Consider the following 23,256-nt stretch of genomic DNA (forward strand, 5'->3'; position numbering starts at 1 on the left):
AAAGGCGGCCCTCGGACCCAGAGAGCAGCCTCCTCCCGCCGGGGCGACGGAAACTGGCAGCGCCGGGGGTTCCCCGCCAGGAGGGCGCCCCAAGGCGGGGAAGGGGGGCACCCTCTTCCCTCAAGCCGCGGCTCCCAAAGGACCCGCAACCCTTCAGGCGCCTTCCCCCAGCAGCATGCGGCCCCGCCCCCGCTCCGGGATCAGACTCTCGCGTCCCAGCTCGCATCTTCCCCTCTTTTCCTGGCGTCTTGGTATGCACCAGGGGACAGATGTCTTGGGATCTTTAACATTTGGGATGCTACAAATGCCGAAGTTAAATGAAATACCTCCAGGGAGGGAGGGCCGGGGGGAGACGCGAGGAGCGGGAAGATGGCCCGCACCCCCAGCTCCTGACGCGGCCCGGCTTGCGCGGGGTGCGCGGACACAGGCGGGAGGCGCCGGAGCTCGGCGGGACAGGTAAGGGGGGTAAACTTCGGGAGCTGATGCGGCTGAACTAGGGGGATCATCCCCCGGAGCCACGGTCTGCATCCTCAACGGACGGGATCCTGCAGAGACCGGGGTAATTTTACAAGGGGGTGGGAATTCTGAGTTCCTGTCCTACGTGCACGCTTCCAGATCTTCAGCCTTTTTCCTCTGAACTTCTCCATGCCTGTGGAGCTCCTGGCCAGGTTCCGGGAAGGCAGGGAGCAGCCAAACAAAAGGAGCAAAGTCTCAGGCCGGCCTGGAAGTGCAGGGCGCGGTGGGGGAGGGGAGCAGGGTGGACGGGACAAAGGGGCTTTTTACCGAGGGAGCCTAGAGGTCGGATTTCAGGGCGCATTCCAGGCTCGCCGGGAGTTCCCCTGTCCCAGCCCACGCCTCTGTAGTCGGTCGCCCAGTGGAAGCGAACACCTTTCCCGGTGTGCAGGGAGCAGAGGTGGAACAAAAACAGTTAAGGGACCGTCTCCCATCCCTCCTGCCTGTAGGGTCCCGGGCAATTTCCCTTCCTTCTTTTACTGGTTTGTCCTAGTGGCTGACCGTTTGCTCGTTCATTCATTAAGTAGAATTGTGGGCCTGTCGGTGACGGGGCTTTGCTGGATGAAGTTGAGGTCACGGAGATAACAGTGTGAAGTGCCTGACTCGAAGAAGTTTGGATAAATGCAAAAGAAGAAACTTTGAAAAAAGTGAGAGAATGGTTGGCCACAGAGCTGCGGAGAAGCCCTCCGCTCCAGGGCTTTCCCTTAGGAAATGAGAACCCGAGAGAGGGCGCTTTTCCTCTTCTTGAGGAAAATCTCCTGTTCCCCAAGATCACGTTCCAATCGCCGCAGCGCTCTCAGAGAAACCCCACTTCTCCACCTGCCTTGGCGATGGTGCTCTGGGAGCTGGGGCAGCAGCGACACTTCCAGGGTGGCCTCTGAAACTCCCGCTTCTCCCTTGGTCTTTTGAGTTAGGTGCCTGTAATCAGTTGGACCCGTAGGGCCCTCTTGGATTCTTGGGCAGCGTCGGCTTGCCAGCCATGTTCCAGACCTTAGATGCTGCTAGTTTGGGAAACGTTGGGTGTGAATTTGGGGCAATGAAATATCTCTGAGCATTCTTGAGGACCAAGACAAGATTCCTCTCCTGTTATGGAGGAAGTGCTGCTGCTCCACACACATAGAAGCAGACATCATGACTCTAGGCTTTGGCAAAAACCAAATAGCTTTATTGTGAGACCAACTAGCAAGGACATGGGAGCCCTAAGTTCAAATCTGCTACCATGATCAGGTGGTGCTGGTGGAGCGGGGTTATGGAAAGGGACAGGGAAGGTGCTAGGTCTGCTCTTCCTGGACCACACGCTTGTTTTTAGGGGAGTTGTGCTCTGTGGTGGGGACATGGAGCTTTTGACATCACTAACAAACGGGACCTGGCCTCTTCTACTCACATGCATTCTTGAAAAGCCAGTCAGTTATACATATAGTGAGAAGCTCTCAGGCTTCTTCCAGAAGAGAATTTAAGTGAAGGAATTCATGTCCAGGTGTGTCCAGGCCTCAGCCGATTTCACTTCTCCCCAGACCCAGGTAGCGTGTTACCTGAGGGCTGAAGTTCTTATGTTTCCAGACCTGTGTGGGTGGAATTCAAGAGGGCTTCTAAGCTTAGATAGAGAATGGAACCTTGCATCTTCTGTTTTTTTTATCCACAGAAATTTAACATCACTTTGCATTAGCAGCAAACCAAGAAGAGAGCGTTGTTAGAGGGCTGGGACTACCACTGATAAAATTCCATTTCGCAGCATATTGCATTGTAGCAGCTGTCTTGAAACACTGCTTGTGCTCATCACTTGTGTGTGCTTATCTCCTGCTGGGTCCTATTTAATGCTAATAAGGAAGTAGTAGCAGTTCTGGTTTTGGAACTGTGTGGCAATATAATTGGTTCTCCTAGCGATCCTTTTCATATCATTTTATATATTTATCTATTTTTTTTTTTTTTATGGAACTGGGGATTGAACTCAGGCCCTTGAGCTCGCCAGGCAAGCACTTATTCTACTGAGCTAACTCCCACCCCATTTTATATATTTAAATATGGGGTTATCAGCTGATTCTAGAAAACTGAACTCTCCTCCCCACTTGGAGTTAAGAGCTGGGCAAGGCCAGCTTTTGCCCAGAGTCAGTCCCTCTCTGGCTGACGCTGGATGGCAGTGCAGTAGTGGGTGGCAGGGACTGCGGTACTGTGGAGGACCGGGGAAGGGAAGGAAGGGTTGTGGGTTCTCTGAGAGGCCCAGAGAGCTTGCTCCCCACCAAGGGCAGGGACTGCCCCTGGGAGGGCCCCTCTGCCTCAGGCTGGGAAGAGGAGGAGGTGGTCAGCCTGGAGGACTCTGGGCTGGCATTGTTTGGAAAGGGGGTGTGGACTGGAATGTGAAGGTGTGTAGCGCCTGCGTGCCAGCAAAGGGGAAGTGGCCCACTGTGACAGCCCTGCTTGATGGGAGCAGTTTCTCGGTCATCGATGAACTGGTGCTGGCTCTGGGAGGGGAGTGTTTGCGATCTTCCGGAATGGAAAGGGAAAGGAAGCGATCTTCACTTGAGCTGAGGTGCTGGGAGGCATGGTGGGAGGACCCAAGACCTGGACGATGGTAGGAGTGGGATGAAGACTTGAGGGCTGCCATCCCCTCTCCTCTCTGTTGCGAAGTCCCAGCCAAGCATCTTGAGCTCGGCTTCCCCCTGTTAAATGGGCTGGATCTCAATCAGTTTTTCACTTGCTTGAGGATCAGAAGGAACAAATTCCATTTTGGACTCTGGCCCCATGCATTTGAGGAGTGGCCTGCAGCCTTGAAATCACACAGTGACCCTTCTACAGAGTAAGGGACAGGACTGGGGTTCAGGTCAGTGCCCCAAGGGCTGTGCTGCTGGGAGGTAGAGTTACAAGGTGTACAGGGAAGTGATGACCTTGCTCTGCCCACCCAGGTAAGTAAATATGTGGAATAAAAAGAGAAAGCACTGGGAAGGGGGTGTAGCTCAGTGGTCGAGTGCTTGTTCAGGTCCTGGCCCTGGGTCCCTCTTCACAGATAAGAAACAGGGATGGGGATAAAGAGTGAATGGCCTTGGCCTCTGGCTGTGGAGTCCTGGGCCCTCTGTACACACAATTCCAACCTGAGGGGTTTGCTTGTTTTGTTTTGTGCTGGAGGTTAAAACCCAGGGCCACAAGGGCCCTTCCAAGACTGGGAGTCTATAACTCTAGAACCTTTTTCCTTTTGTTTTGAAAGGGGGTGCTAATCTTAATTCCTGGGTGCAAGTGAGCCTCCTGACTCAGCTTCGCAGCCTCCTGACTCAGCTTCCCGAGTAGGTGGGACAACAAACATGTCTTTCCCATTGTCCATTGTGAGATTTTTATTTTTTATTTTTAATTTTTTTAAAATTTTATTTATTTATTTATGTGTGTGTGTGTGTGTGTGTGTGTGTGTGTGTGTGTGTGGCCAGCTCAGCCCATGGGGGTGGGGGTGGGGCTGGCTGGCATGTGGTGCTGGGGGAATGAACCCCATCCCTGTGCTTTGCTAAGCTTGTTCTAAGTAGGTGCTTTAGACCACTGAGCCATCTCACCAGCCCTGATTGTGAGGTTTTTAAATCCAGGTGGAAGAGACACAAAACTCAGCCTGAGAGCTCCATTTCAATGTATGGGAAAGAGCAGTGAGCTTTGCATTGAGCTTGTAAGTTTTCCTGCTGTTATCCTAATGCTGAGTGGACTTTTTACCTGTTTGGGGGACTTGTTGTTGGGAAAGGGAAACTGGAGGCCAGGGAAGGTGGAGACAGCCAGGCAGGAAAAGAGGGCACTGTGACATACCACAGCCCAGATGAACCACTGCACTAGGGTCCCTGCAAGATGTACCCCTTGTTGCAGACAGGGATTTCTCCCTGGGGAGCCCCCTTTCCCTGCTCTCTTCTGGCCCCGGAAGTGCAGAGGCCCAGGAGCTGCCTGCCGGCAACAGTCAGCAGTCAGGATTAGTTCAGGGAAGGGCTTGCTCACCTGCTCCTCCCCTCTGACTCAAGTCATAACAAGTAACCTGGTTCCCCTGGCCCAGCAGCTGGGGAGGGACGAGCGGACAGCCAGAGGGGCAGCCAGCAGCGTGCGAAGCGGGAGCCTGGTCAGGGTGAGAGCACAGGTGGCCAGCCAGTGGTCTGGGAGGCCTAGAGGCAACATGTGTGGCACCTAAACTCCTCAACCTGGCAAAAGGGGGCCCTTCCTGAACTCCGGGACTAAAACCCTAAAGCAGGTGAGGGCAGGGTGGGGCGGGACCTGGTTGAGTGGGGCTTAGGGCCTGAACCCTGCGAATGGAAGGAGCTTGACTGTGGACACCTCCTACTCCTGTCCAGCTCTGATCTGGGGCCCAGGGATAACAGGGTGGTGGTGGGCTCTGACAGGGAGCCTGTCTCTGGGGCTGGGCCTGAATCTGCACTAGAACAGCAGAGGTGAGCTGGAGCAGAGTCCAAGGCCTGGTTTGGGGTGGGGGATCCAGGATGGCATGCCTAAGACAAAGTTCCCTAGCATTCCCCCTACTGGCTCTGTGACCCTTCTTTCCTCTATCTTATCCTGGGATACTGTTTGACCGGCTATAGCACTGGTTCTTAGGGCCCAGTGCTGGGGCTGGCCCAGAGGGGCTGGGCACTGGGAGGACCAGGAGGTATTCCTGGGGTGGGGATGTTTCCAGAGCTGCCTTTATCTCCAGCAATGCTTTAGGCACCTAAGGCCCACCCCCCATCCTTGTGTGCCTTGAAAGTCGTCACAGCCTGGCCAGGTGACTTTTCCCAGGTAACATAGTTGGGGAACAGCTGAGCCCTACTTAGAGCAGCAAGTTCCCACATCAGATTTGGCCCACACTGAATGTCAAGACCTCCCCCTTGACCGTGGCAGTGAGGGACTGAGCCGAGCCGAGCTGGGGAGGGGGAAATTGCAGGAGAGAGGGGGACCTGCTAAAGGACTCCCCAGTTTCTAGAAGTTCCCACTGCAAGGGCTGAGTAGTCCCAACTTTCAAGGCAACTCCTTAGTGGTTAATAATTAATTGGCAAATGTGACTAATTAATGGCTTCCCCTCAGATATCACCACCTCCCTTTGTCCAAAGCTAAAAGGCTCAGGGTGCCAGCTGAGAGTCTGTTCTGCTTCCTAGCTCTGGCTGGACCCTCCTGCCTTATGGGCAGGGGGACAGCATGGCCAGGCTGGGAGAAAGGCTGAGGGGTAAGGGTCTGGGACAGATGAACAGTGCAAAGTTGAAAACAGTCACCCTGCATTCCTGAGCTTCCAGGAAGATAGAGCCACTGGTTTTTTGGCATGTTTTAAAGATTGCCTGTAAACTTTTTCTTTCTTTCTTTTTTTTTTTTTTTTTTTGAGTCTACTACACACTCTTTGGACTTCCTTGGAAATTGAAGTTGCAAAGTGCAAGGTACATATTATCTTCAGGCCAGTGGCTTAAATTGCTGCCTCCCCTCTTACCTTGATAAGCTCTACTTTTACACAGGTCTGTAAAAGCCATTGCTCCTTCCCTTTCAGCAGAGGTACTGCACCCCTGGGGACAGCTTGATCGCAGTCTCCCACCTGCCTCATTTTGGGGCCCACTTTCCCAAAGGTTATATTCTTCTGTCCTGTTAGCGGCCTGCGGGGTCTGGGAGTCCCCACCCCCACTGTGGCCCTGTGCTCTGAGGAGGCAGCAGGATAAGCTCCAGACAGAAACTCAGAAGGACTTTTGGACTCTTGCTCAATGGCTGACTCAGTGAGGAGGTGGCTGGCCTCTCCTTCCAGACCGCCGCCTGGGCTCCGCCTGCCTCCCCACCCCTGCTCCAGCCAGCAGCTGCCAGGCCCTGGCCTGCTGAAACTCTGACCAGGGTTGCTGGCCCAAAGAAGTCTCAGAGACCACTTTCTGGCATCAAGTGGCCACACCTGCCTAGAGGGCCTGGCTCAGAGAGAGGCAGAACTGGACCTTGGAGGCCCTGAGACAAGGCTTTAGCCTAATGCCCAGTGTTTAGCTACTTCGTGAAGGCTCAAACCATCAGGGAAGTGTGACAGCCATGAAAGGGCTGAGGACAGCTGCGCCCAGGAAGGCATCTTCCCCTTCTCCCTGGCTTTCTCATTCATCTGCCTTCCTGGTCCCTATCTTTTATCCTTCTATCCTGAAGTTCCTATTCCAGAGCTCTGTTTTGAACTTGAGGGATTTACAGAGAGCTTGTTAGTTACCATTCTCCTTTCCTCCTAAAAGCTGGGAGGACTCCAGGCTACCTACACATCCTGGCCCAGGCTGGGACCCGTGCAGCACCTCCCTGCTCTGTGCCCCTTCTTGCCAGAAATCCACCATGGAGAGTAAGGGTGAGGTCAGCGACACCGACAGCGGCATCATCCTGCAGTCTGGTGAGTGGGTCAGGGGAAACCCCACTGCCCCAGGCTGGGGGCGGCCAGCTAAGACTACCGAAGCTGATGGAGGGCAGGAACAGAGAGGCCTCTGCTGGGGGATACCAGAGGGCCTTAGGGACAGGCACATTTTCCCTCCTTGGAGGGTCTGGCTGGAGTTTGGTCCTGTATAAACAGGGATTTGAGTGTTCCACTTTAGCTACAGTGATTCCAAAGACATTGAAAAGGCTTATCTGGCTAGTGTTAAGGTCCCCTGTCTCTAGCTGAAACCAGCTGGTGGGGCCAGTCTGCCCTAATTGTTGAGAGAAGACAGGAGAGCTCTGTGTGCATGAGCCAGCAGCACCCCCAGATCAGCAGTGGGGTAGCCCTCCCTTCTGAGCTGTAATGTTGCCACTGCTAGGGAGCCAGTAGCCTGGGGTTCGGGGGTTCTGATACAGGCCACAGCAGCTAGCCTGTAATTTGTGAGCAGGCATGTAGCTGTGTATGTATGAGTCTATACTCCCTTTTAGGTGGTCAGTAAGTGTCCAAGAGGGGCTTTCCTGCCTCAGCATCCCTGAGCATGTGCCTCTTGCCCTCCCACAGGCCCTGACAGCCCAGTCTCCCCAATGAAGGAGCTGACCCATGCAGTATACAAGCAGCAGAGGGCCCTGGAAGCGCGGCTGGAGGCCTGCCTGGAGGAGCTGCGGAGACTCTGCATCCGGGAGGCGGTGAGGCCTGCGCCCCCATACTCCTAGCCACCTGGAGCCATGTTTAGGGATATTAGCAGTGAAGGTGGTATCCCCATTCTAAAGGGAATTCTGGAAATCAGGATTCCAGGGGTAGGCCCGGAGTTCCTCTAATGTAGTGTTTGGCCTGGCATTGAGTGAGGTTGTGTTAGACCTGGGTGGAGCCCAGGCATGGGAGAGGGGCTAGGAGACAGAAGCACCTCTGAGGGTTGTACGTGGGATCCTATAGCCTTCTGGAGGAAGTGATCAGAAGATGTGAAGGGAAAGGAAAAGGAGGCAGAGGGTGCCCCAGGATGGGGACAAGAAGATAACTAACAGAAGTTATGGGATGGCCAGGAGACGAGTGGCCAGCTATCCCAGATGCCTCAATGGTAGGGCAGACCCATGCAGCCCAGGGACCAGCAATGGGATGCAAGTGGTCGCTGAAGGCTGGGCAGGTGGAGAATTACCTCGCTTGACTTTGCTTTCCTACAGGAGCTGACAGGGGTCTTGCCAGAAGAATATCCCCTCAAACCTGGAGAAAAGCCCCCGAAGGTCCGCCGCAGGATTGGAGCAGCTTACAAGCTGGATGAGTGGGCCTTGCACAGAGAGGTGAGCCCTTCAGAGGCCACCACTGTCCTCAGCCCCAAAGTTGACCATGAGGGCACCTTGGCAGCCTCTGCTGCTCTTACCTACCTAGGAGGGTGACTAGCCCCCTCTGAATTGATGAGGGGCACTCCCCATGGGTAGCCAGATGGGTGTGGAAGTGTGCCACCTTAGGAGATGGAGGACTGGACACTCTAGGAGGACACAGGGTCTGTCCCCACAGTCAAAGATCAATTAAGAGCTCTAGCCACCCACCCAGAGAGACAGTTGCCTGCTCAAACAGGTTCCTGTGTCCCTGGGGCTGTCCTCTTTCTTGGCCCAGAAGGGAAGTGGCAGGGGCAGCTTGGGCCTGGGCCGTGGGTGCCTGCCCTTTCCCACGATGAGATGGTAGCAGGTTTCCGAGGGCTGGCCTGCCAAATCCTGTGGGGTCAGGAGGGAAAGTGTCCTGCTTGAGTTTCCACCCATCTGGGCAGGCAGGGTAGGGATGGGTGCCCATGCCAGCTTCTCCCATGACAACTTGTCTGACAGCCCCTCCCACCACTCCACCCTCTGCTCCACATCCCTGTGCTGCTGACTGGTTGCCCCGTGTCCTCTGGCCTTAGGGCCAGGAATCACAGCACAGGGCCAGTGCCCCCAAGAGCCTGCCCATCCCCAACTCACTCCCAACCCTCTGCAGGACCCCCTGAGCAGCCTGGAGCGCCAGCTGGCCCTGCAGCTGCAGATCACCGAGGCTGCACGGCGGCTGAGCGCGGAGGAGAATCTCAGCAAACAGCTGCGGCGGCAGAGGAAGCATGCGGCCCTGCAGGAGGAGAAGAAGCTGCGAGAGCTGCAACGCAGCCTGGGTGAGCGGCGGCGTAACAGCGAGCCCCCTCCTGCCACGGCTGTCCAGGTGCTGGGCCAAGGTGAGGCCACCAGCCTGGGTGTGGGGTGGGGTGGACAGCGCTGCTCTGTGCTGCTGCGCTCGCTTTCAGTCATTGCCACCTGAGCGCTTGGCACTAATGCTTCTTCACCTTGTGCACCCCCAGCAAGTCTTCTTCATCCTGGAACATTGCTCTTCCCCAGCTCCCTAGAAAATATCCCAGTTCCTCCTGCTTCCTCTGCAAAGACTTCAGAAGACTTCCTAAGCCTGGGGTGGCAGAGCTCACTTGTAATCCCAATGCTCTGGGAGGCTGAGGCAGGAGAGCTGCAAATTCCAGCCCAGCCAGTAGTTTAGCCAGCAGGCAGTTTATCAAGTCAGCAAGAAAGAAAACAAAAAACAAAAGAGGAGGTGGAGTGGAAATGCAGTGCAGGAGGAAGGCCCTGATTCAGTCCCGAGCACTGGGGCAGAGGGTAGGAGACTTCTTCCTAGACGGGAGGGCTGACCTTGAGCTCAGTCCAGGGTTTATTCAAAGTATCCCAAACCCACAGCTATTGGGTCAGCATACTGGGATGAACCCAAGACTCTGAAGTGATGCACTTTCCCTGGCTTGAGTTATGCAGTTCATGGAAAGTTGTGTCAAGGCCACACACCACTTGTTGCGCACAGGCTGCAATCCAGCCCATGAGTGCTGAGCCCCAGGATCCCTTTAGTACCTACAAATGCCCTGGACTTACCAGGAGGGGTCGCCACATCCATGCCTGCCTTATTATGCCAGTGGTTCAGTCCCTGACCCCTGACCCCTGCAGGTGGCAGAACCTGCATGTAACCTAAGTATGTCCAGTCTGAGTTAGCTTCCTGTTGGTGGGTTTGAAGCCTGAGGTGTGAGTATTTTGTCTGTCCTGACCCACATCCAGCTTGTCAGGCTGTGACTTGCCGAGTTCCATTCCAGTCCCCACCCCCAGGGCTCAGTCCTGGCTTCCAGGCCTCACTGGCTGGCTCAGTGAGAAGAGTAGGCAAGGGGGCAGTGGCCCTGGGGCAGAACCGCTCTGAGGCCTTGGGCTCAGCTTAGCAAGTGGCTGCTAACTTTGCACCTCAGCTTGGCTTTTTACACCATTGCTGTCCTTCCCTGCAGGGACACTGGTGGAAGCCTAATGTCCCTCTCTGGTCCCCACACCCCATGGTCTCAGCATCTGCTCCCACCTGTGCCCTCTAATTTATGATAGGCTCTCTGACCAGACACCAGCTGGTGTAGATAGCAAAGAAGGAAGTGACTGTGTGACAGTTGATCATAAAGCCAGAAGAACAGTGCAATGTTCTGGAAGGCCTGGTGGCTAGACCTTTCTCTGGTTGAGTGGTTCTGGCCTGCCCTGGCTATAGGAAAATGCTCCTGGCCTTTAAGCCTTCTAGGCTTTCCACTCCACTCCCTGTAGGCCCCCCAGAGTGGACCTTCCTAGCAAAGGCAGCTCTGATGGGAGCATGGACATCCCTAAGGGCCAACTTCCTCTGTGCCTGTTGTGAGCCATCCAGCTGGTGAAACACTCCCTGTCTCAGTTGTTTTCCACCTCTGACTCCTCCGGCTTTGTACTGCCTAGCAGCCTGGGTCTACAGGCACTGCAGTAGGTCAGAGCTTCTGTACAGGCTGGGCTGGCAGTGAGATATCACTCTGCTGCCACCACTGTGACCCTGACACTCCTTGTGGTGAGTAGAGCTCAGACCAGGACATGCCCTGGGCTCCAGCTTAACCCTCTGTGGGAGGCAGGAGGCTCCAGGTTCTGATGCCTTCTCAGGACACTTTGGCTGGGAGAAACCAAGCCAGGCAGGGGAAAGCACTGGGACAGCTGCTGATTGGGCCAGCTCTGGGCAGAGAGCCTGCCCCAATCTCAGGCCTGCTCTCCGCATGGGCCGAGGTCCTGGGGTCTAACGATTGGCCTCAGGAGCCCCAGAGCAGGTGGGTCTAGCTAGCAATCCCTCTTTTGTGGCTTCTTTACTAAGTTAAGTTTGCCTAGAAAAAAGTGGAGAAGGACTGATAATTAGTAGTTGAATGGTGTTTTGAATTAAAAAAATAAGGAAATGAACCAAAAAATAAAACAAAACCCCCAAACAAAAACCAACCTAGATCTGCACACAAGGATTATTCAATTTGGGAAAGTAATTACGCCAGATGAGAGTAATTAGCCAGGCTCTGCAGGTGGTGAGGAGCCGCCAGGCGCTGAACCAATTTACTGTGGGTGAACCTGAGAGAGCCACCCCAGCACACGCCTCAGTGATAGAACAGGTGCTCAGTGTGTGTTTGTTGAGTGACAGTATCAGTCTTTAGCAACACTGTCCTTCAGCATTTCAGCACTTGTTCCCCATCTGTGCTGACCAGTAGGGAAGCCACTAGCCTTAGGTGGCTATTGAGCTTCTGAACCATGCCTGGTATGCCTGAGAAAGTGAACTTTAAGACTGCTTTCATTTCAATGAATAGAGTCTGCTGTCCCTGGTGGCTACCATGTTGGACAGCGTAGCTTTGAGAATGCCAAGTAAGTATTGAATTCATGGAGGCCAGGGCTGGGTGGGGACAGGGCCTGAGACAGTGACAGCACCCAGAAGCCTCCTGCCTCTGACAGATCAGAGTGCTCTGCCAGCTCCCCTCTGTGTCTCTAGATTTCTGTCTTTGCTTTATATTGTTTAGACTACAGAACAGATCTGCCTGTTTACATGAAGGTTAGGGGTACCAGGCAATGAAGACCCTGTGTTCTAACCAACACACCACAGGGTTGCACTGCTGGTCCACAGAGTAACAGTTTCACCATTTTTTTTTCAACTTGACATTTGCAAAAAGAAAACAAACAAACAAACATTTTTTTTGAAGACCAAAAACAGTGAAGCAGAATTCAATAAGAGGGTGTCACCTCCCCTGAGCCCCAAAGCAAAGACTAGCTAGAAACCAAGAGAAGAAGCCAGAGCTCACTGGCTGCTTGAACCATATTCCTAGAGCAGAACTGTGCTGGGTAAAGTTCTTGGTTCATTTTAATTACCAAAGATTGGCAAATATTTCCAATCTGTTAAAAGGGGTTGGGGATTTGGTTCAGTGGTAGAATGCTTGCCTGGCAAGCTAGAAGCCCTGGGTTCAGTCCTCCGCATCAAAAACAAACAAACAAAAAAATAAATAAAAGGCCAGATTGGAAATGAGTTAGGCTGTGTGGATCATGGTCTAGTCACAGGTCCTACCACTGTAGATGCTAACACAGCCTGACATTAGGTGAATAGAATGTTATTTGTAAAAATGGCTGGTGAACTAGGTTTGGCTGTAGCTTACCAACCTCTTTCTGAAAGTTTTGAGATGGCAGGAATGGTTTACTTTTCATAGAACCTTCTAGCAATGACCTATGCATTCGATACTGGCTAAGAGCAGAGCCAGTGAAGGGTGGAGTGAAGAGCACAGGCTCCGGCCACACTGTGAGTGTGAGCTCTGCCTCGGCCACCCATGGGTGCACTGACCCAAACAGCTGCTGCTCCCGCTGGAACTCCTGAAATTTGGTTCTCTCAGCTATTATGTGGAGAGGATAGAAACTCCTTTACGTGGCTGTGGAAATACATGAATCAATATGTAGAAAAGTACTGGTACTGTGGAAATAGCAACCACTCTTCATTTTCCTCACTGCTGTTGTTAAACATCTAAACTCATTTGTGAATTTCATTCAGGCCACAGCACGCTTGTTCTCAAGATCTTTCCTGGGAGGCAGTTGCTGCTGTCTCATGCAGAAATGGCACACTCCCTTTCCTCTAGGCGACTCACCTTGTCACCAGTTGGAGACCCCTCCAACTGGCCAGCCGGGTTGACCTCCCAGTCCCATCACTCGAACTCCCATCTTCCACTGTTGTACGGGGCAATGGACGAGTTTCCAGGCTGAGTTCAGTTGTACTTATCATGCAAGAAGACTAGCAGAAAAGTTGACAATATTCATTTCATCCCAGGGGCTTCCCAGGTGGCTCTTTGGTCCCTCCTCTTGTTAAGCTTATTTTGACAAGTGGGAAGTTGAGGTCCAGAGCCCTGCAATTTATTATTATTCAAAGATGCATGTTAATGACAGAGCCAATTAAAATCAGGTTGTCTGTTTCCTAGCCCTTGACTTCTGCTTTGTTTTTTTCTATGTCTATGCTCATGACAGAGTACTTAGCACACAGCAGGTATTTCCTGTAATGGTGCTATCCTGGAGAGGGAGAGCTGGGGTTGCTCACTACCACTGGCTACTCAGATCTTTGGGTTGACGTCCTGACCTCTTTCTTTTCTCTATCTTTTGATTTCCCCAGAGCTCAGTGCCTCGGATGACAGCTCACTGTCTGATGGGCTACTTCTGGAAGAAGGTGAGAGGGACAAATGGGAACAACAGTCATGGCTGGGTCCTACTACAAGAACCTGCGCTTTGGCATAGTTTGCCAGTGAGGATGTCAAACAGGAAGGGAGGGTTTAGTGAGCTCATGAAGGAAGAGGTGACAGCTTGGCATCTCATGCAGACTTGGCATCCGTCTCCTTTGCACATGCTCAGTAGAGGGTGGGGACATGCTGACTGTTTCTCATTCAGAAGTTTGACTGCTTCGATGAGGAAGAGAGAGGTGGATTCCAGCAGGGCCTATCAGGCCTGATTGTCCCTATACCCTGGGGCTTCATTTCAGGTTGAACCAGCCAGAGCCTTTGAGCCATGTATCCACAATCAGTATCAACTTTGAAAAAAAGGTAGAGTGAGGGGGAAACAAAAGTCTTTGGATTGAGAACCTGTACAGCACCCAGGCTATGGTGCACACCTGTAATTCCAACACTCAGGAGGCTGGTGCAGGAGTGTCACCATGAGTTTTAGGCCAGCCTAGGCTATCTAGTGAATTCAACACCAGCCTGAATTACATAGTGAGGCCAAAGAACCCCCACTGTATACCGATGGTAAGGATGTCAGGGCAAAGATGGATCAAGAAGGTGGTGCCCAGGCCAGTAAGGAAACTAGGGCACTTGGACACATCAGGAACAAGAAAAACTGGTAATGGAGGCTGGGTGCAGACATGACACCTGGAACAAAGGCTAGAAATGCAGCAGTATGAACCAAGAAAAGTCAAGCTGGAGAGGCTTTTGAAAGGAGGCAGTTATGAGGTAGGACTGTGGGAGGGAGGGAAAGAGCTCCAAAGGAGAAAAGTCAATTCTAGTGTCGAGCTGGAGAACTGGTGGGGAGCAGTGGGACCAGCCAGGCATGGGCGGGAGAGCAAGGCACAGGCTGCAGAGGTGGTCAGGCTGGTTCCCCAGCCTCTGTCCTCACCAGGTTTTTTTACTCTGCAGAGGACTCCCAAATGCCAAAACCTCCCCCAGAGTCCCCAGCTGCACCGTCCCGGGCTCTCCCACCCCAGAGCCTTGAGGGGTTACAGCCAGCAGGCCCTGAGCCTGGGACCCTGGAACGTGCCCCCATCCAGAACAGCCCTTGGAAGGAGACCAGCCTTGACCACCCCTATGAGAAGGCCAGGAAGTCTTCTGAGCCCAGCAGTGAGTCCAGGTGAGGAAGGAAAGGGAGGCCCCAAAGCAGGTGTGGCCTGCAGGGTGGGCAGGTGGCACAGGGGAAAGGTGGAGATCAGCATCCCCTCAGCTGGATGGCAGGAGTTATGTGACCATTGGCAGCTCTCCAAGGGCACTGGTAGAACGCACCGCAACTTGGAGGCCCCCTTGCACTGTTATTTTATTTTTTTGGCAGAACTGGGGATTGAACTCAGGCCCTTGAGCTTGCCAGGGAAGCGCTGATTCCACTGAGCCATCTCTCCAGCCTCTCAACCCCCTTACACTGTGCCCTCAACCTTGCACACATCACAAGTCCCTCAGTGGAGACGTTCCTAGATGCTCCTGTTGCCGACTTCTCTCTGATTCCTTTGCAGCAGCCTGGCCACCACACCCCAGGATGGACCCAGTGCCTCCAGCCTGTGGCTGCTGGAGCCAGCCTCCTACCACATGGGACCCATCCCCAGTGCTCCAGGACAGCGACAGGGATGTACCAGTGCCCCAGCCACTCCTGAGATGCAGGGGAGGCGGGGCCAGTCACAGTCTCTGAGGTAAGACAGCCTTTCCCACAGATGCAGGGACCATCCCCATCCAGCACCACTGTGGGAGAATGGACACTTCCAGCAGCCAGGGGACACCCTGGGGGACATGACTAGTACTGGCGCTTTTCCTAAGGGAAAAGAGATGGCAGCACCACAGCCAAAAAGCACATCATCCATGAAGCAAGAAGTTCTCTAAGACTCCAGTTTTGTCTTTTTTTGTATAAGTTGATTCAGTTTTTCTATCCTTGCTGTGTTCTTTTATGCCAGATAATACTTTTCCAGTTGTTCTATTATTGGTCACTGACAGTGGGCACATCTCTTCTTATTCATTCAGGTGATGTGCAGGTGACTCTCAGAATTCAAGGTGTTATGCTCTTTAAAATTGTTGCAGGAGCTGGGTGTGGCGGGGTACCATAATCCCAGCACTTGAGAGGCTGAGGCAGAAGAATCACTGCGAGTTTGAGACCAGCCTGGGCTATAAAGTGAACTCAAGACCAGCCTGAGCTGCATAGTGACACTCTGTTTCAAAAAGACTAAAATAAAATAGCCGCAGGTACTCAGAAAATGCTGAACCACTGCCCTTAGGGGAAATGTGGCTGCTAGTCTTTGGTCATGATGTTGTTCATCAACTGATCAAAGTATATAACTTGGTTTATGTGAGGTTTTGTTTAAAGACACTCCTTTTGATCTATTTGTGAGCTCGGTAACATTGTACTCACGGTGTGTGGCATTTAAACTCACACCTAAATGAAGCATATGCAGCACATTTTCTCCACAAGACATCATAGTCTTCTTGCACTTAGGAACTGTGTATAGATAGCATTTCTAAGATTACTCGTGGGCCTGGTAGTATGGCACATACCTTATAATCCAGGTATTTGGGAGGCTGAGGCAGGAGGATAACAAGTTTGAGGCCAATCTGGACAATTTAATGAGACTGTTTCAAAACAAAATATTGTGAAAAGGAGACTGGGGACATAGCTCAGTGGCAGAGCACTTGGCCAGGAGGCCCTGGCTTCACTCCCTGGCGCTGCACACACACGTGCACATATCAGCTTCCTCTTGTACTTAAAAAGCAAAATCACCGAAAGATTAAAAGGTTTTTTTTTTTTTTTTAAAGTGCACTAAGTAATTACACAAAATGACCCTTGCTTCCAGCCTTGAGTGCTGAGACAGGAAGGCAGAGCTTAACCTTGTTCCATCTTAGAGAGGGATGTGCCCTTGGAACAGCTCAGACCTTTCGATGTTTCAAGGATGTCCTCAAGCCACTGTAATGATGCTGTAGGTGTTGATTTCGGAATTAGAAAATAAGTTTCAGCAAGGAGGCACATTCAAAAATCCTGAATCGATAAATGATGAGAATTGACTGTGTGTTCCTCTCCCAGGCACCTGCCACCCGGGGAATAGTTTCAGATCCTGGGCTGTGACAGGCAGCAGCAGCCACAGCACATGAGGGGCCTGGGGTACCAGGAGAGCCTCCCTGGGGTGCTCTTCAGGCAGCACTAAGTAGAGCTGTGCTTTCTATTATACCCACAACCAGGGGCAGCTGCCAATCAGTGCCTTTGTGCACATCAGCCTCGTGCCTGCATGTGTGAGCAGGCCTGGATCGCCACCTCTTCTGGTCCTGGGCTGCTGGCAGCTGCCCTCACCACCACGGGGTCACTTTCCACACTCACGTTGACAGCTGACAGGGTCTGCCTGCACAGATTCTGCAGAGGACATGTCACTGAACGCAGGGACCGCAGAAGTGGCTGAAGATATGTGGCACTGGAATAGCACAGTGTTGGCCCTCTATGTCTCTGGGCTCTGCATCTGTGAGTTCAACCAACTGAAGGTCAAACATATTTTTTTTTTTTTTTTTTTAATTGCATCTGTACTGGAGATTTTTTTTTTTTTTTTTTTTTTTTCGGAACTGGTAATAGAACTCAGGCCCTTGCGCTTGCCAGGGAAGCACTTATTCTACTGAGCCATCTTCCCGGCCCCGAGATATTTTTTATATGTGGACGTGTTTTTTTTTCAGTGCTGGAGTCTAACCAGGCTCTTGTGTATGCTGGACAGGAGCTCTGCCTCTGAGCCATGTCCTCAGCCTATCAGACACTTTTTGCTTGTCACTATCCCCTAAACATACAGTATAAGGACTATTTACATAGCATTTACATGGTGTTAGTATTAGAAGTACCCTCCAGAGTTGGTTAAGGTATACAGGAAGGTACGTGCAGGTTGTATATAAACAAACGCCATACCATTTCCTACAGGAAACTCGAGCACCTGTGGATTTTGCTATCCATGGGGCTGCTAGACTCAATCCCTCGCTAAGGGTCAGCTGTTGCTCTCTTGCTCTCTCACTGCTTTTGGCGAAACCCGGGATTGAACTCATCAGCCTTGCGCTTGCCAGGCAAGCACTTATTCTACCGAGCCATCTCCTGGCCCCAGCTATTATTCTCTTTGTCACGACGTGGAAAGGCCTGGGGGGGGGGGGGCTCCACACACGGGGAGTGTGCCCTATCTGCACATCCTTCGGGGTGCAGGCAAATCCTTGATTTGCCTGAGCCCTGCCTGTGCCTAACGCTGGACCCTCCCAGCCCCTCAGCAGCCTCCCTTCTCCGCAGGGTGGATTCCTTCCGCGCTGGGGCTGAGGGCCGCGGACGCAGCGCCTTCCCCCGCCGACGCCCCACTCACTACACCGTCACGGTGCCAGACTCCTGCTTCCCGGCCAGCAAGCCCCCGCTGCCCCACTCTGCCTGCCACTCCTGCTCCGAGGACAGCGGCTCCGACGTCTCCAGCATCTCCCACCCCACCTCGCCGGGCAGCAGCAGCCCCGACATCTCTTTCCTGCGGCCCCTCTGCTCCCCGGAGCCGCCTCGCCACCACGGTCCATGGGGACCAGCCTGCGGCAGAGAGCTGGTCGCCCACTACCCCAAGCTGCTGCTGCCCCCTGGGTACTTCCCGGCCGGGCGCTACGTGGTGGTGGCTGAGAGCCACCTGCGGCCTGGCGAGTGGGAGCTGTGCCGCGCTGGCCTGGTCCCCGCGTTCGCCGAGGAGGGCGCCGCCCTGCGCTACCAGCGGCTCGTGCCCGCACACAGCCGCATCGTGCGGACGCCGTCGCTGAAGGACAGCCCCACGGGCCGCGCTCTCAGCAAGGCCGCTGTCTCCGAGGAGCTGCGCTCCTGGCACGAGCGTGCGCGCCTTCGGAGCAGCCGCCCGCACTCGCTGGATCGCCAAGGAGCTTTCCGGATGCGCAGCCTGCCTCCTGGGAGAGAGGGCTTTGGGCGAGCCCTGGGACCCCGAGCGCAGGTGAGCAGCCCTACAGGGTTCCTGGGGCAGGGCTGCTTTCTGACAAATCCAAGCATAGAGAGAGCTGGGTGTGGTGGTGTACTCCTGTATTCCCCGAATTTGGGAGGCTGAGGCCGGAGAATTGCAGGATGAGACCATGACTTAAAAAAAAAAAAAATCAAGAGCAGAGAGATACCAAACTAGCAGCCTAGAGGCCAGATGACAACACCCTGCACCCCACCCCACCCCCAGCTAGGAAGATTAGGCCAAAAAAAAAAAAAAAAAAAAGACTTCCTCTTGGCTTTGGAAAGTACCTTTGATTTCCCTGGGGCACTGCCTAATTTTGCCCACTATGCCTAGCTAAAATGCACATGTGTGTCCTAGTGAGATGATCAGAATAGATAACAGCGAACCCCTCCTGAGTGGCTGCACAGATGATCCACAAACCAGATAAGCTTCTTCGTAAGCACAAGTCCTCAGGGCCAGGGATATAGCTCAGCAGCACAAGTACCTGCCTGGTAAGCCCAAGGTCCTGAGTTCAACTCTCAGTACAGAAAAAAAAAAAAAAAAAAAAAAAGAGCATAATCTCAAGTCCTGCTCATATTAACCCCTAGAATTTCCTGACTTGAGGGCCCAGGATAAAGGGAGACTTTGGAAATAGGTTTGCAAAAATCAGAGCCTATCCCTTGTGTTCCTGCCAGACACCAAGCTGAGACACAGGTGACATCACAGGAACACAGACCCTTGAGCTAGATGACTAGGTTCAAATCCCTGCACTGCTTACAAGTTCTGTTAGGTAACTCTTGTGGGCTTCTGTTTAGCTCTGTAAGATACAAGTAGTAGAAGATATTGCATAGGGTGGGTAAGAGGCTAAAACGATCGGAGCAGTGCTGCTGAGTACTAGGTAAGTGACAGTCTTACCACGACCCCAGGGGCCAGTGGGTAGGACGTAGGAGGCTGTGAGTATGCAGCCCGGGGACCTCATTTCTTCATTCTGTCAGTGGGGAGAGTACCCATGAATCCTTTCTTTGTTCTCCCTCCCTGGTACTGAAGCGCCATAGGGGAAGTGCTCTACAAGTTACCAACAGGCTGCTGCTTTGAGACCCCAGATTCCCAGGGCCCAGCTGCAGGCCCCCAGTGCCCACCCCCCACAGGAACACACACACCATTTCTTTGAGCTGCAGCTGCCATCCTGGGCTGGGCAGCACCCTGGCACAGGTCCAGCCGCACCCTCCAGCTGACGTACTCTCCTTCCTGCGAGCTTAGACCTGTCCTTGGCCCAGGCCTGGCCCATACCAACCTGCCAGACAGGGAGAGGAATGAGACTGGAGCCCAGGAAAGATGGGGAAAGGAGGTCACAGTGCCTGTTGTACCCTAAAGGAACCTGAGTGGCAGATGGGTAGAGGATGACCCCTGGGGCACACAGCTCATGGGGAGACCAGGGCTGCCGCTGGTCTGTGTTGCTAAGAGGTCCCCATGTGTATGTGGCTGGGCCTGCTGTCCTGACAGCCCTGCTTGTTTTGCTCTAACCTTTCCTTTCCTTCTGCCCCTGGCAGATGCCCACCATGTGTGTGCTTCGGAGAGCACCTGATGGAGCTCCTGTGCAAGTCTTTGTCCCCGAGAACGGCGAGATCATCAGCCAGGTGTAGCTCCATGTCCAAGTTCCTCAGCCACTGCTGGAAAAGACTATTTCACTGTGGGGCCAGGGCTGAGCCCCTCACCCTTCCAGTGCCTCCCTCAGCTCCCCCAACCCCATCGCAGGCCGATGATCTGGAGCTGAGTCCTTTCTTGTTTGGGTTTTTTTTTTGTACAAGTTTTTTTTTTTTTTTTTTCAAATGTTCTGACCTGAGGATTTGTATCTGTGATTTGTCCACAACCTCCCCATAATATGATTACATCACATCCCCAGAGTGGCCTCTTGGACTTAAGGCCTTGCCTGCCTGATTACATCTGTCTTCTTAGGCAAGGCAAATGTCAGCGAGGGCCACCCAGGGGTCCTCACTCTGAGCTGTTTCTGAGAAAGAACATCCCCAGTGCTGTGGAGCCTGGCCATGACCCACTCTCATGCATGGGTTTCTCCGCCAATTCCCAGGTCTCTGGGTACCTCAGACTGGGGAAAATGCTTCTTTCCCCTTTGTAATGTGCTCTGTGATGCACACAAGTGGTAGTTCAAGATCAGTATATGCTGGTGGAGTCATCTCTTCCTCTACTCCACTATCTTCCTGACCCCTGGAACTAGGGGTCCCAGTCACTGTCCTCTCTTTATGCCCTTGGGCTTCTGGGCCAGGGGAGCACCAAATTAGAACCTCAAGGTCCCAGACTGGGTCCAGCCCATGCTGTTGGTTGATGGGGAGCCGCTCACCATTGGACCACCATGGCCAGGTATCATGAGGGCTAGAGGCACTACTCCTCCCTCTGACATCTTTTTATTATGGTCCTAAAACCAACACCTTACAAATATTTTTGGAAAGGCATCATTTTGGTGGCATGGTGGGGAGTGGATGATGAGAGCTCCTTCAGTCACATGTCTTCTGTGAGCAGTTCTTGTTTATGCACAGGAGTGCTTTCTCCTGAGTCCTGACAAAATACTGGATTGTATTAGAGGACATTAATGACTTGTCCCATCTTCTGAGATGGAAACCCTGGAATCACTAAGGCTGCTTAAAATCCCTGGATCCTAGGCCCTCCCTTAACTGACAGATGCCCAGAGAGGATCTTGCCTAGAAGAAGTGACAGATGGTGTATGGAGTGCTGATTCCCATTTTGCTCATGTAAAACTCTGTCCAGTGAGTTCTCGGGACTGGACAGATCATGAATGTAGCGGAAGACTCTGAGAACATGCTGCCCAGGCAGAGGAGCTGCTGTCCCCTGGGACACAGTGACATAGCTGATCACAGAGGCTGCTGAGGGAAGAACCAGGGTGGTGTACTGGAGTTGGGGAAGAGAGTGTAACCCAAGGACATAGCAGTGGCACTCCTTTCACTGCCCTTGTCCCCTTTTATAGTAGTCTCCACCTTGGGGCCCTCTTCTCCATTATGCTTGAGTAGCTTACTCTGATTTATGACAAGCCCCTCGCCCACCGCCACCCCATCGTTCAGCTACTACATCCCCAGTGTCTTCCATGGAAGCCCAAGCTCCTGGGCCTGAGCGTACTTAATATTAACTTATTGGTCCTACAGAAGACATGGTACAGTTGCCAAGTGGCCCTGTCTTCAGCTGTAGGGCTGGAACGTGGGTCTTAGTGCCAAACACTAAAATAAAGTCTGTTCTTTGTGATTGGCCCAGCTCAGCATGAAGGGTGTTTTGTGCCAAGTCTTCTTTTTTTCATTTTATGTATTTGGTGCAGGGTCTCACTACGCAGCTCAAACTCATAGTGATCTTCCTGTTTTCAGCCTCCCCAGCGCTGGGATTACAGGCGGGTGCCATCACTCCCAGACCTGGTCGCCGGCTCAGCGCGCCCTGGTGGTTTGTGGTGGTGGTGCGGCATGTGGGACCAGAGATCGAACCTTGGTCCCAGCGCTTGCCAAAGCAGGCACTTAGTCCACTGAGCTATCTCGCGGGCCCATAGGCCAAGTCTTCTGAGCAGAGTCTGCGCCTGGTCCCTTCGGGGTGTCTGTCGGAAGTAGCCAAGTTGCCTGGTCCAGCTGGTCTGTCCAGGTCCGCAGGTGCAGGCAGAATGGGTGGGGTGGCTGAAGGAGGCACTCAGTTTCCCTAATCCAGCGCACTGTGAAGGGGTCCTGGGGCTGGGCTCTGAAAGTCATTTCCTGAAGGTCAGGGCTTGATGGCATCCCCAGCTCTGGCTTCAGCCCAGCCTGGCTGGCGCGGATAAGCAGTTCCCTACTCTTCTTAGCTGTTTTTGGAGGTCTTGGTTACCTGGAGCGGAGGCTCCCCTTCCCACGGGCACAAAACTAAGACCTTATCTGGGGAGCGAGGCACGATTACTCCCACACAGCCTCTTCCCGGTTTCACCGTGGGCTTTGGGATAGGGGGTGGAGCTCCAACTGGGACCATTTCTATGATTGCCCAGTAGGGGGCGCTCAGAGCCTGGGGGCCGCAGCGCCCCCTAGAGCCTCATTGTCAGGAGACGCAAGCCTGTGGCCTGGATCTGAGGTGCACAGTGTGTCAGGTAAAAAGGTCCCTGTCTGTCCACCTTCACCCACAGCCATAGAGGGGGTCAGATGTGAAGGAGGTGGATGGATGACTGTTCGTAGAAACGACCCCAGCCCTGCCCTGCGTGTTTGGCCCTGAAAATTATAGAGGTGGGGGGGGAGGGGCCTCAGGAGCGCGACTCCCTTAGGCCTCAGGGTGCCCCATATTGGACGCTGATGAAGGGGAAGGCAGATAGCTCCGGGGTCTCTGGAGCTATGGGCAAGTGTTGAACCCAGGCCCTCGCGCACGCTAGGCAAGCACTGTATCACTGACTACAGCCCCAGGTCTTTGATTTTGTATTTTAGACAATTGCGGTGGGTTAGGACCAGGGGAATTCTGCTAGAGTAAAAGTACATTCCCAGCGGATGACCTGTTCGAGGACTCATCTCCCAATAATAGGATAGAGACCAGATAAAGGAAGGAGAGGTGGAAGGGAGGGCCCCACTGCGAGGCTCAGGGCAGCATAGACCCTGGACACGCCAGTTTGGGGACCCCGTTGGGCAGCAGTCCACCATGATTCACAAGCGGATTTCCCTGGGCTTTGCCTGAGAGGTGCAGACGTGAGGGCTGGGATTATGAATTGGGGGTGGAGACAAACCTTTGGGGAAAAGCCTATAGGATTTTAGTTTAAGACTCCCAGAGGTAAGGTGTAGCCTGCCTTGAGTCTGAGATTTCCCACATAGGGAGAAACCTGGATGGAAAATTCCTGGGCCAGTCAGATGAATGGGGGCCCCTCGGAGGGTCCTATGTCTTCCCACAGGGACAGT

At 53.3% G+C, this 23,256-nt stretch overlaps 1 protein-coding gene across 3 annotated transcripts; it reads left to right on the top strand.

Annotated features, from left to right (window-relative positions):
* The first annotated feature begins 514 nt into the window (after window positions 1-514).
* CUNH1orf106 (chromosome unknown C1orf106 homolog) lies at window positions 515-21,597 on the top strand. Of its 3 annotated transcripts, none has more exons than XM_023708700.1 (10): window positions 515-559; window positions 6,693-6,841; window positions 7,424-7,548; window positions 8,041-8,157; window positions 8,828-9,053; window positions 13,307-13,360; window positions 14,319-14,529; window positions 14,903-15,076; window positions 17,677-18,361; window positions 19,897-21,597. In XM_023708700.1, the coding sequence occupies exons 2-10, from the start codon at window positions 6,787-6,789 to the stop codon at window positions 19,987-19,989; spliced, it is 1,740 nt and encodes a 579-aa protein (XP_023564468.1). In that variant the 5' UTR covers window positions 515-559; window positions 6,693-6,786; the 3' UTR covers window positions 19,990-21,597. The 3 variants fall into 3 exon arrangements, with proteins under 3 accessions (XP_023564468.1, XP_023564465.1, XP_023564466.1); XM_023708697.1 differs by lacking the exon at window positions 515-559 and adding an exon at window positions 4,543-4,717; XM_023708698.1 differs by lacking the exon at window positions 515-559 and adding an exon at window positions 4,543-4,717 and having other exon boundaries at window positions 14,906-15,076.
* The last annotated feature ends 1,659 nt before the right edge of the window (window positions 21,598-23,256 follow it).

Source organism: Octodon degus, unplaced genomic scaffold (genome assembly GCF_000260255.1).
Source record: "Octodon degus isolate 3935 unplaced genomic scaffold, OctDeg1.0 scaffold00009, whole genome shotgun sequence".
In the NCBI taxonomy this organism is placed as follows: Eukaryota; Metazoa; Chordata; class Mammalia; order Rodentia; family Octodontidae; genus Octodon; species Octodon degus.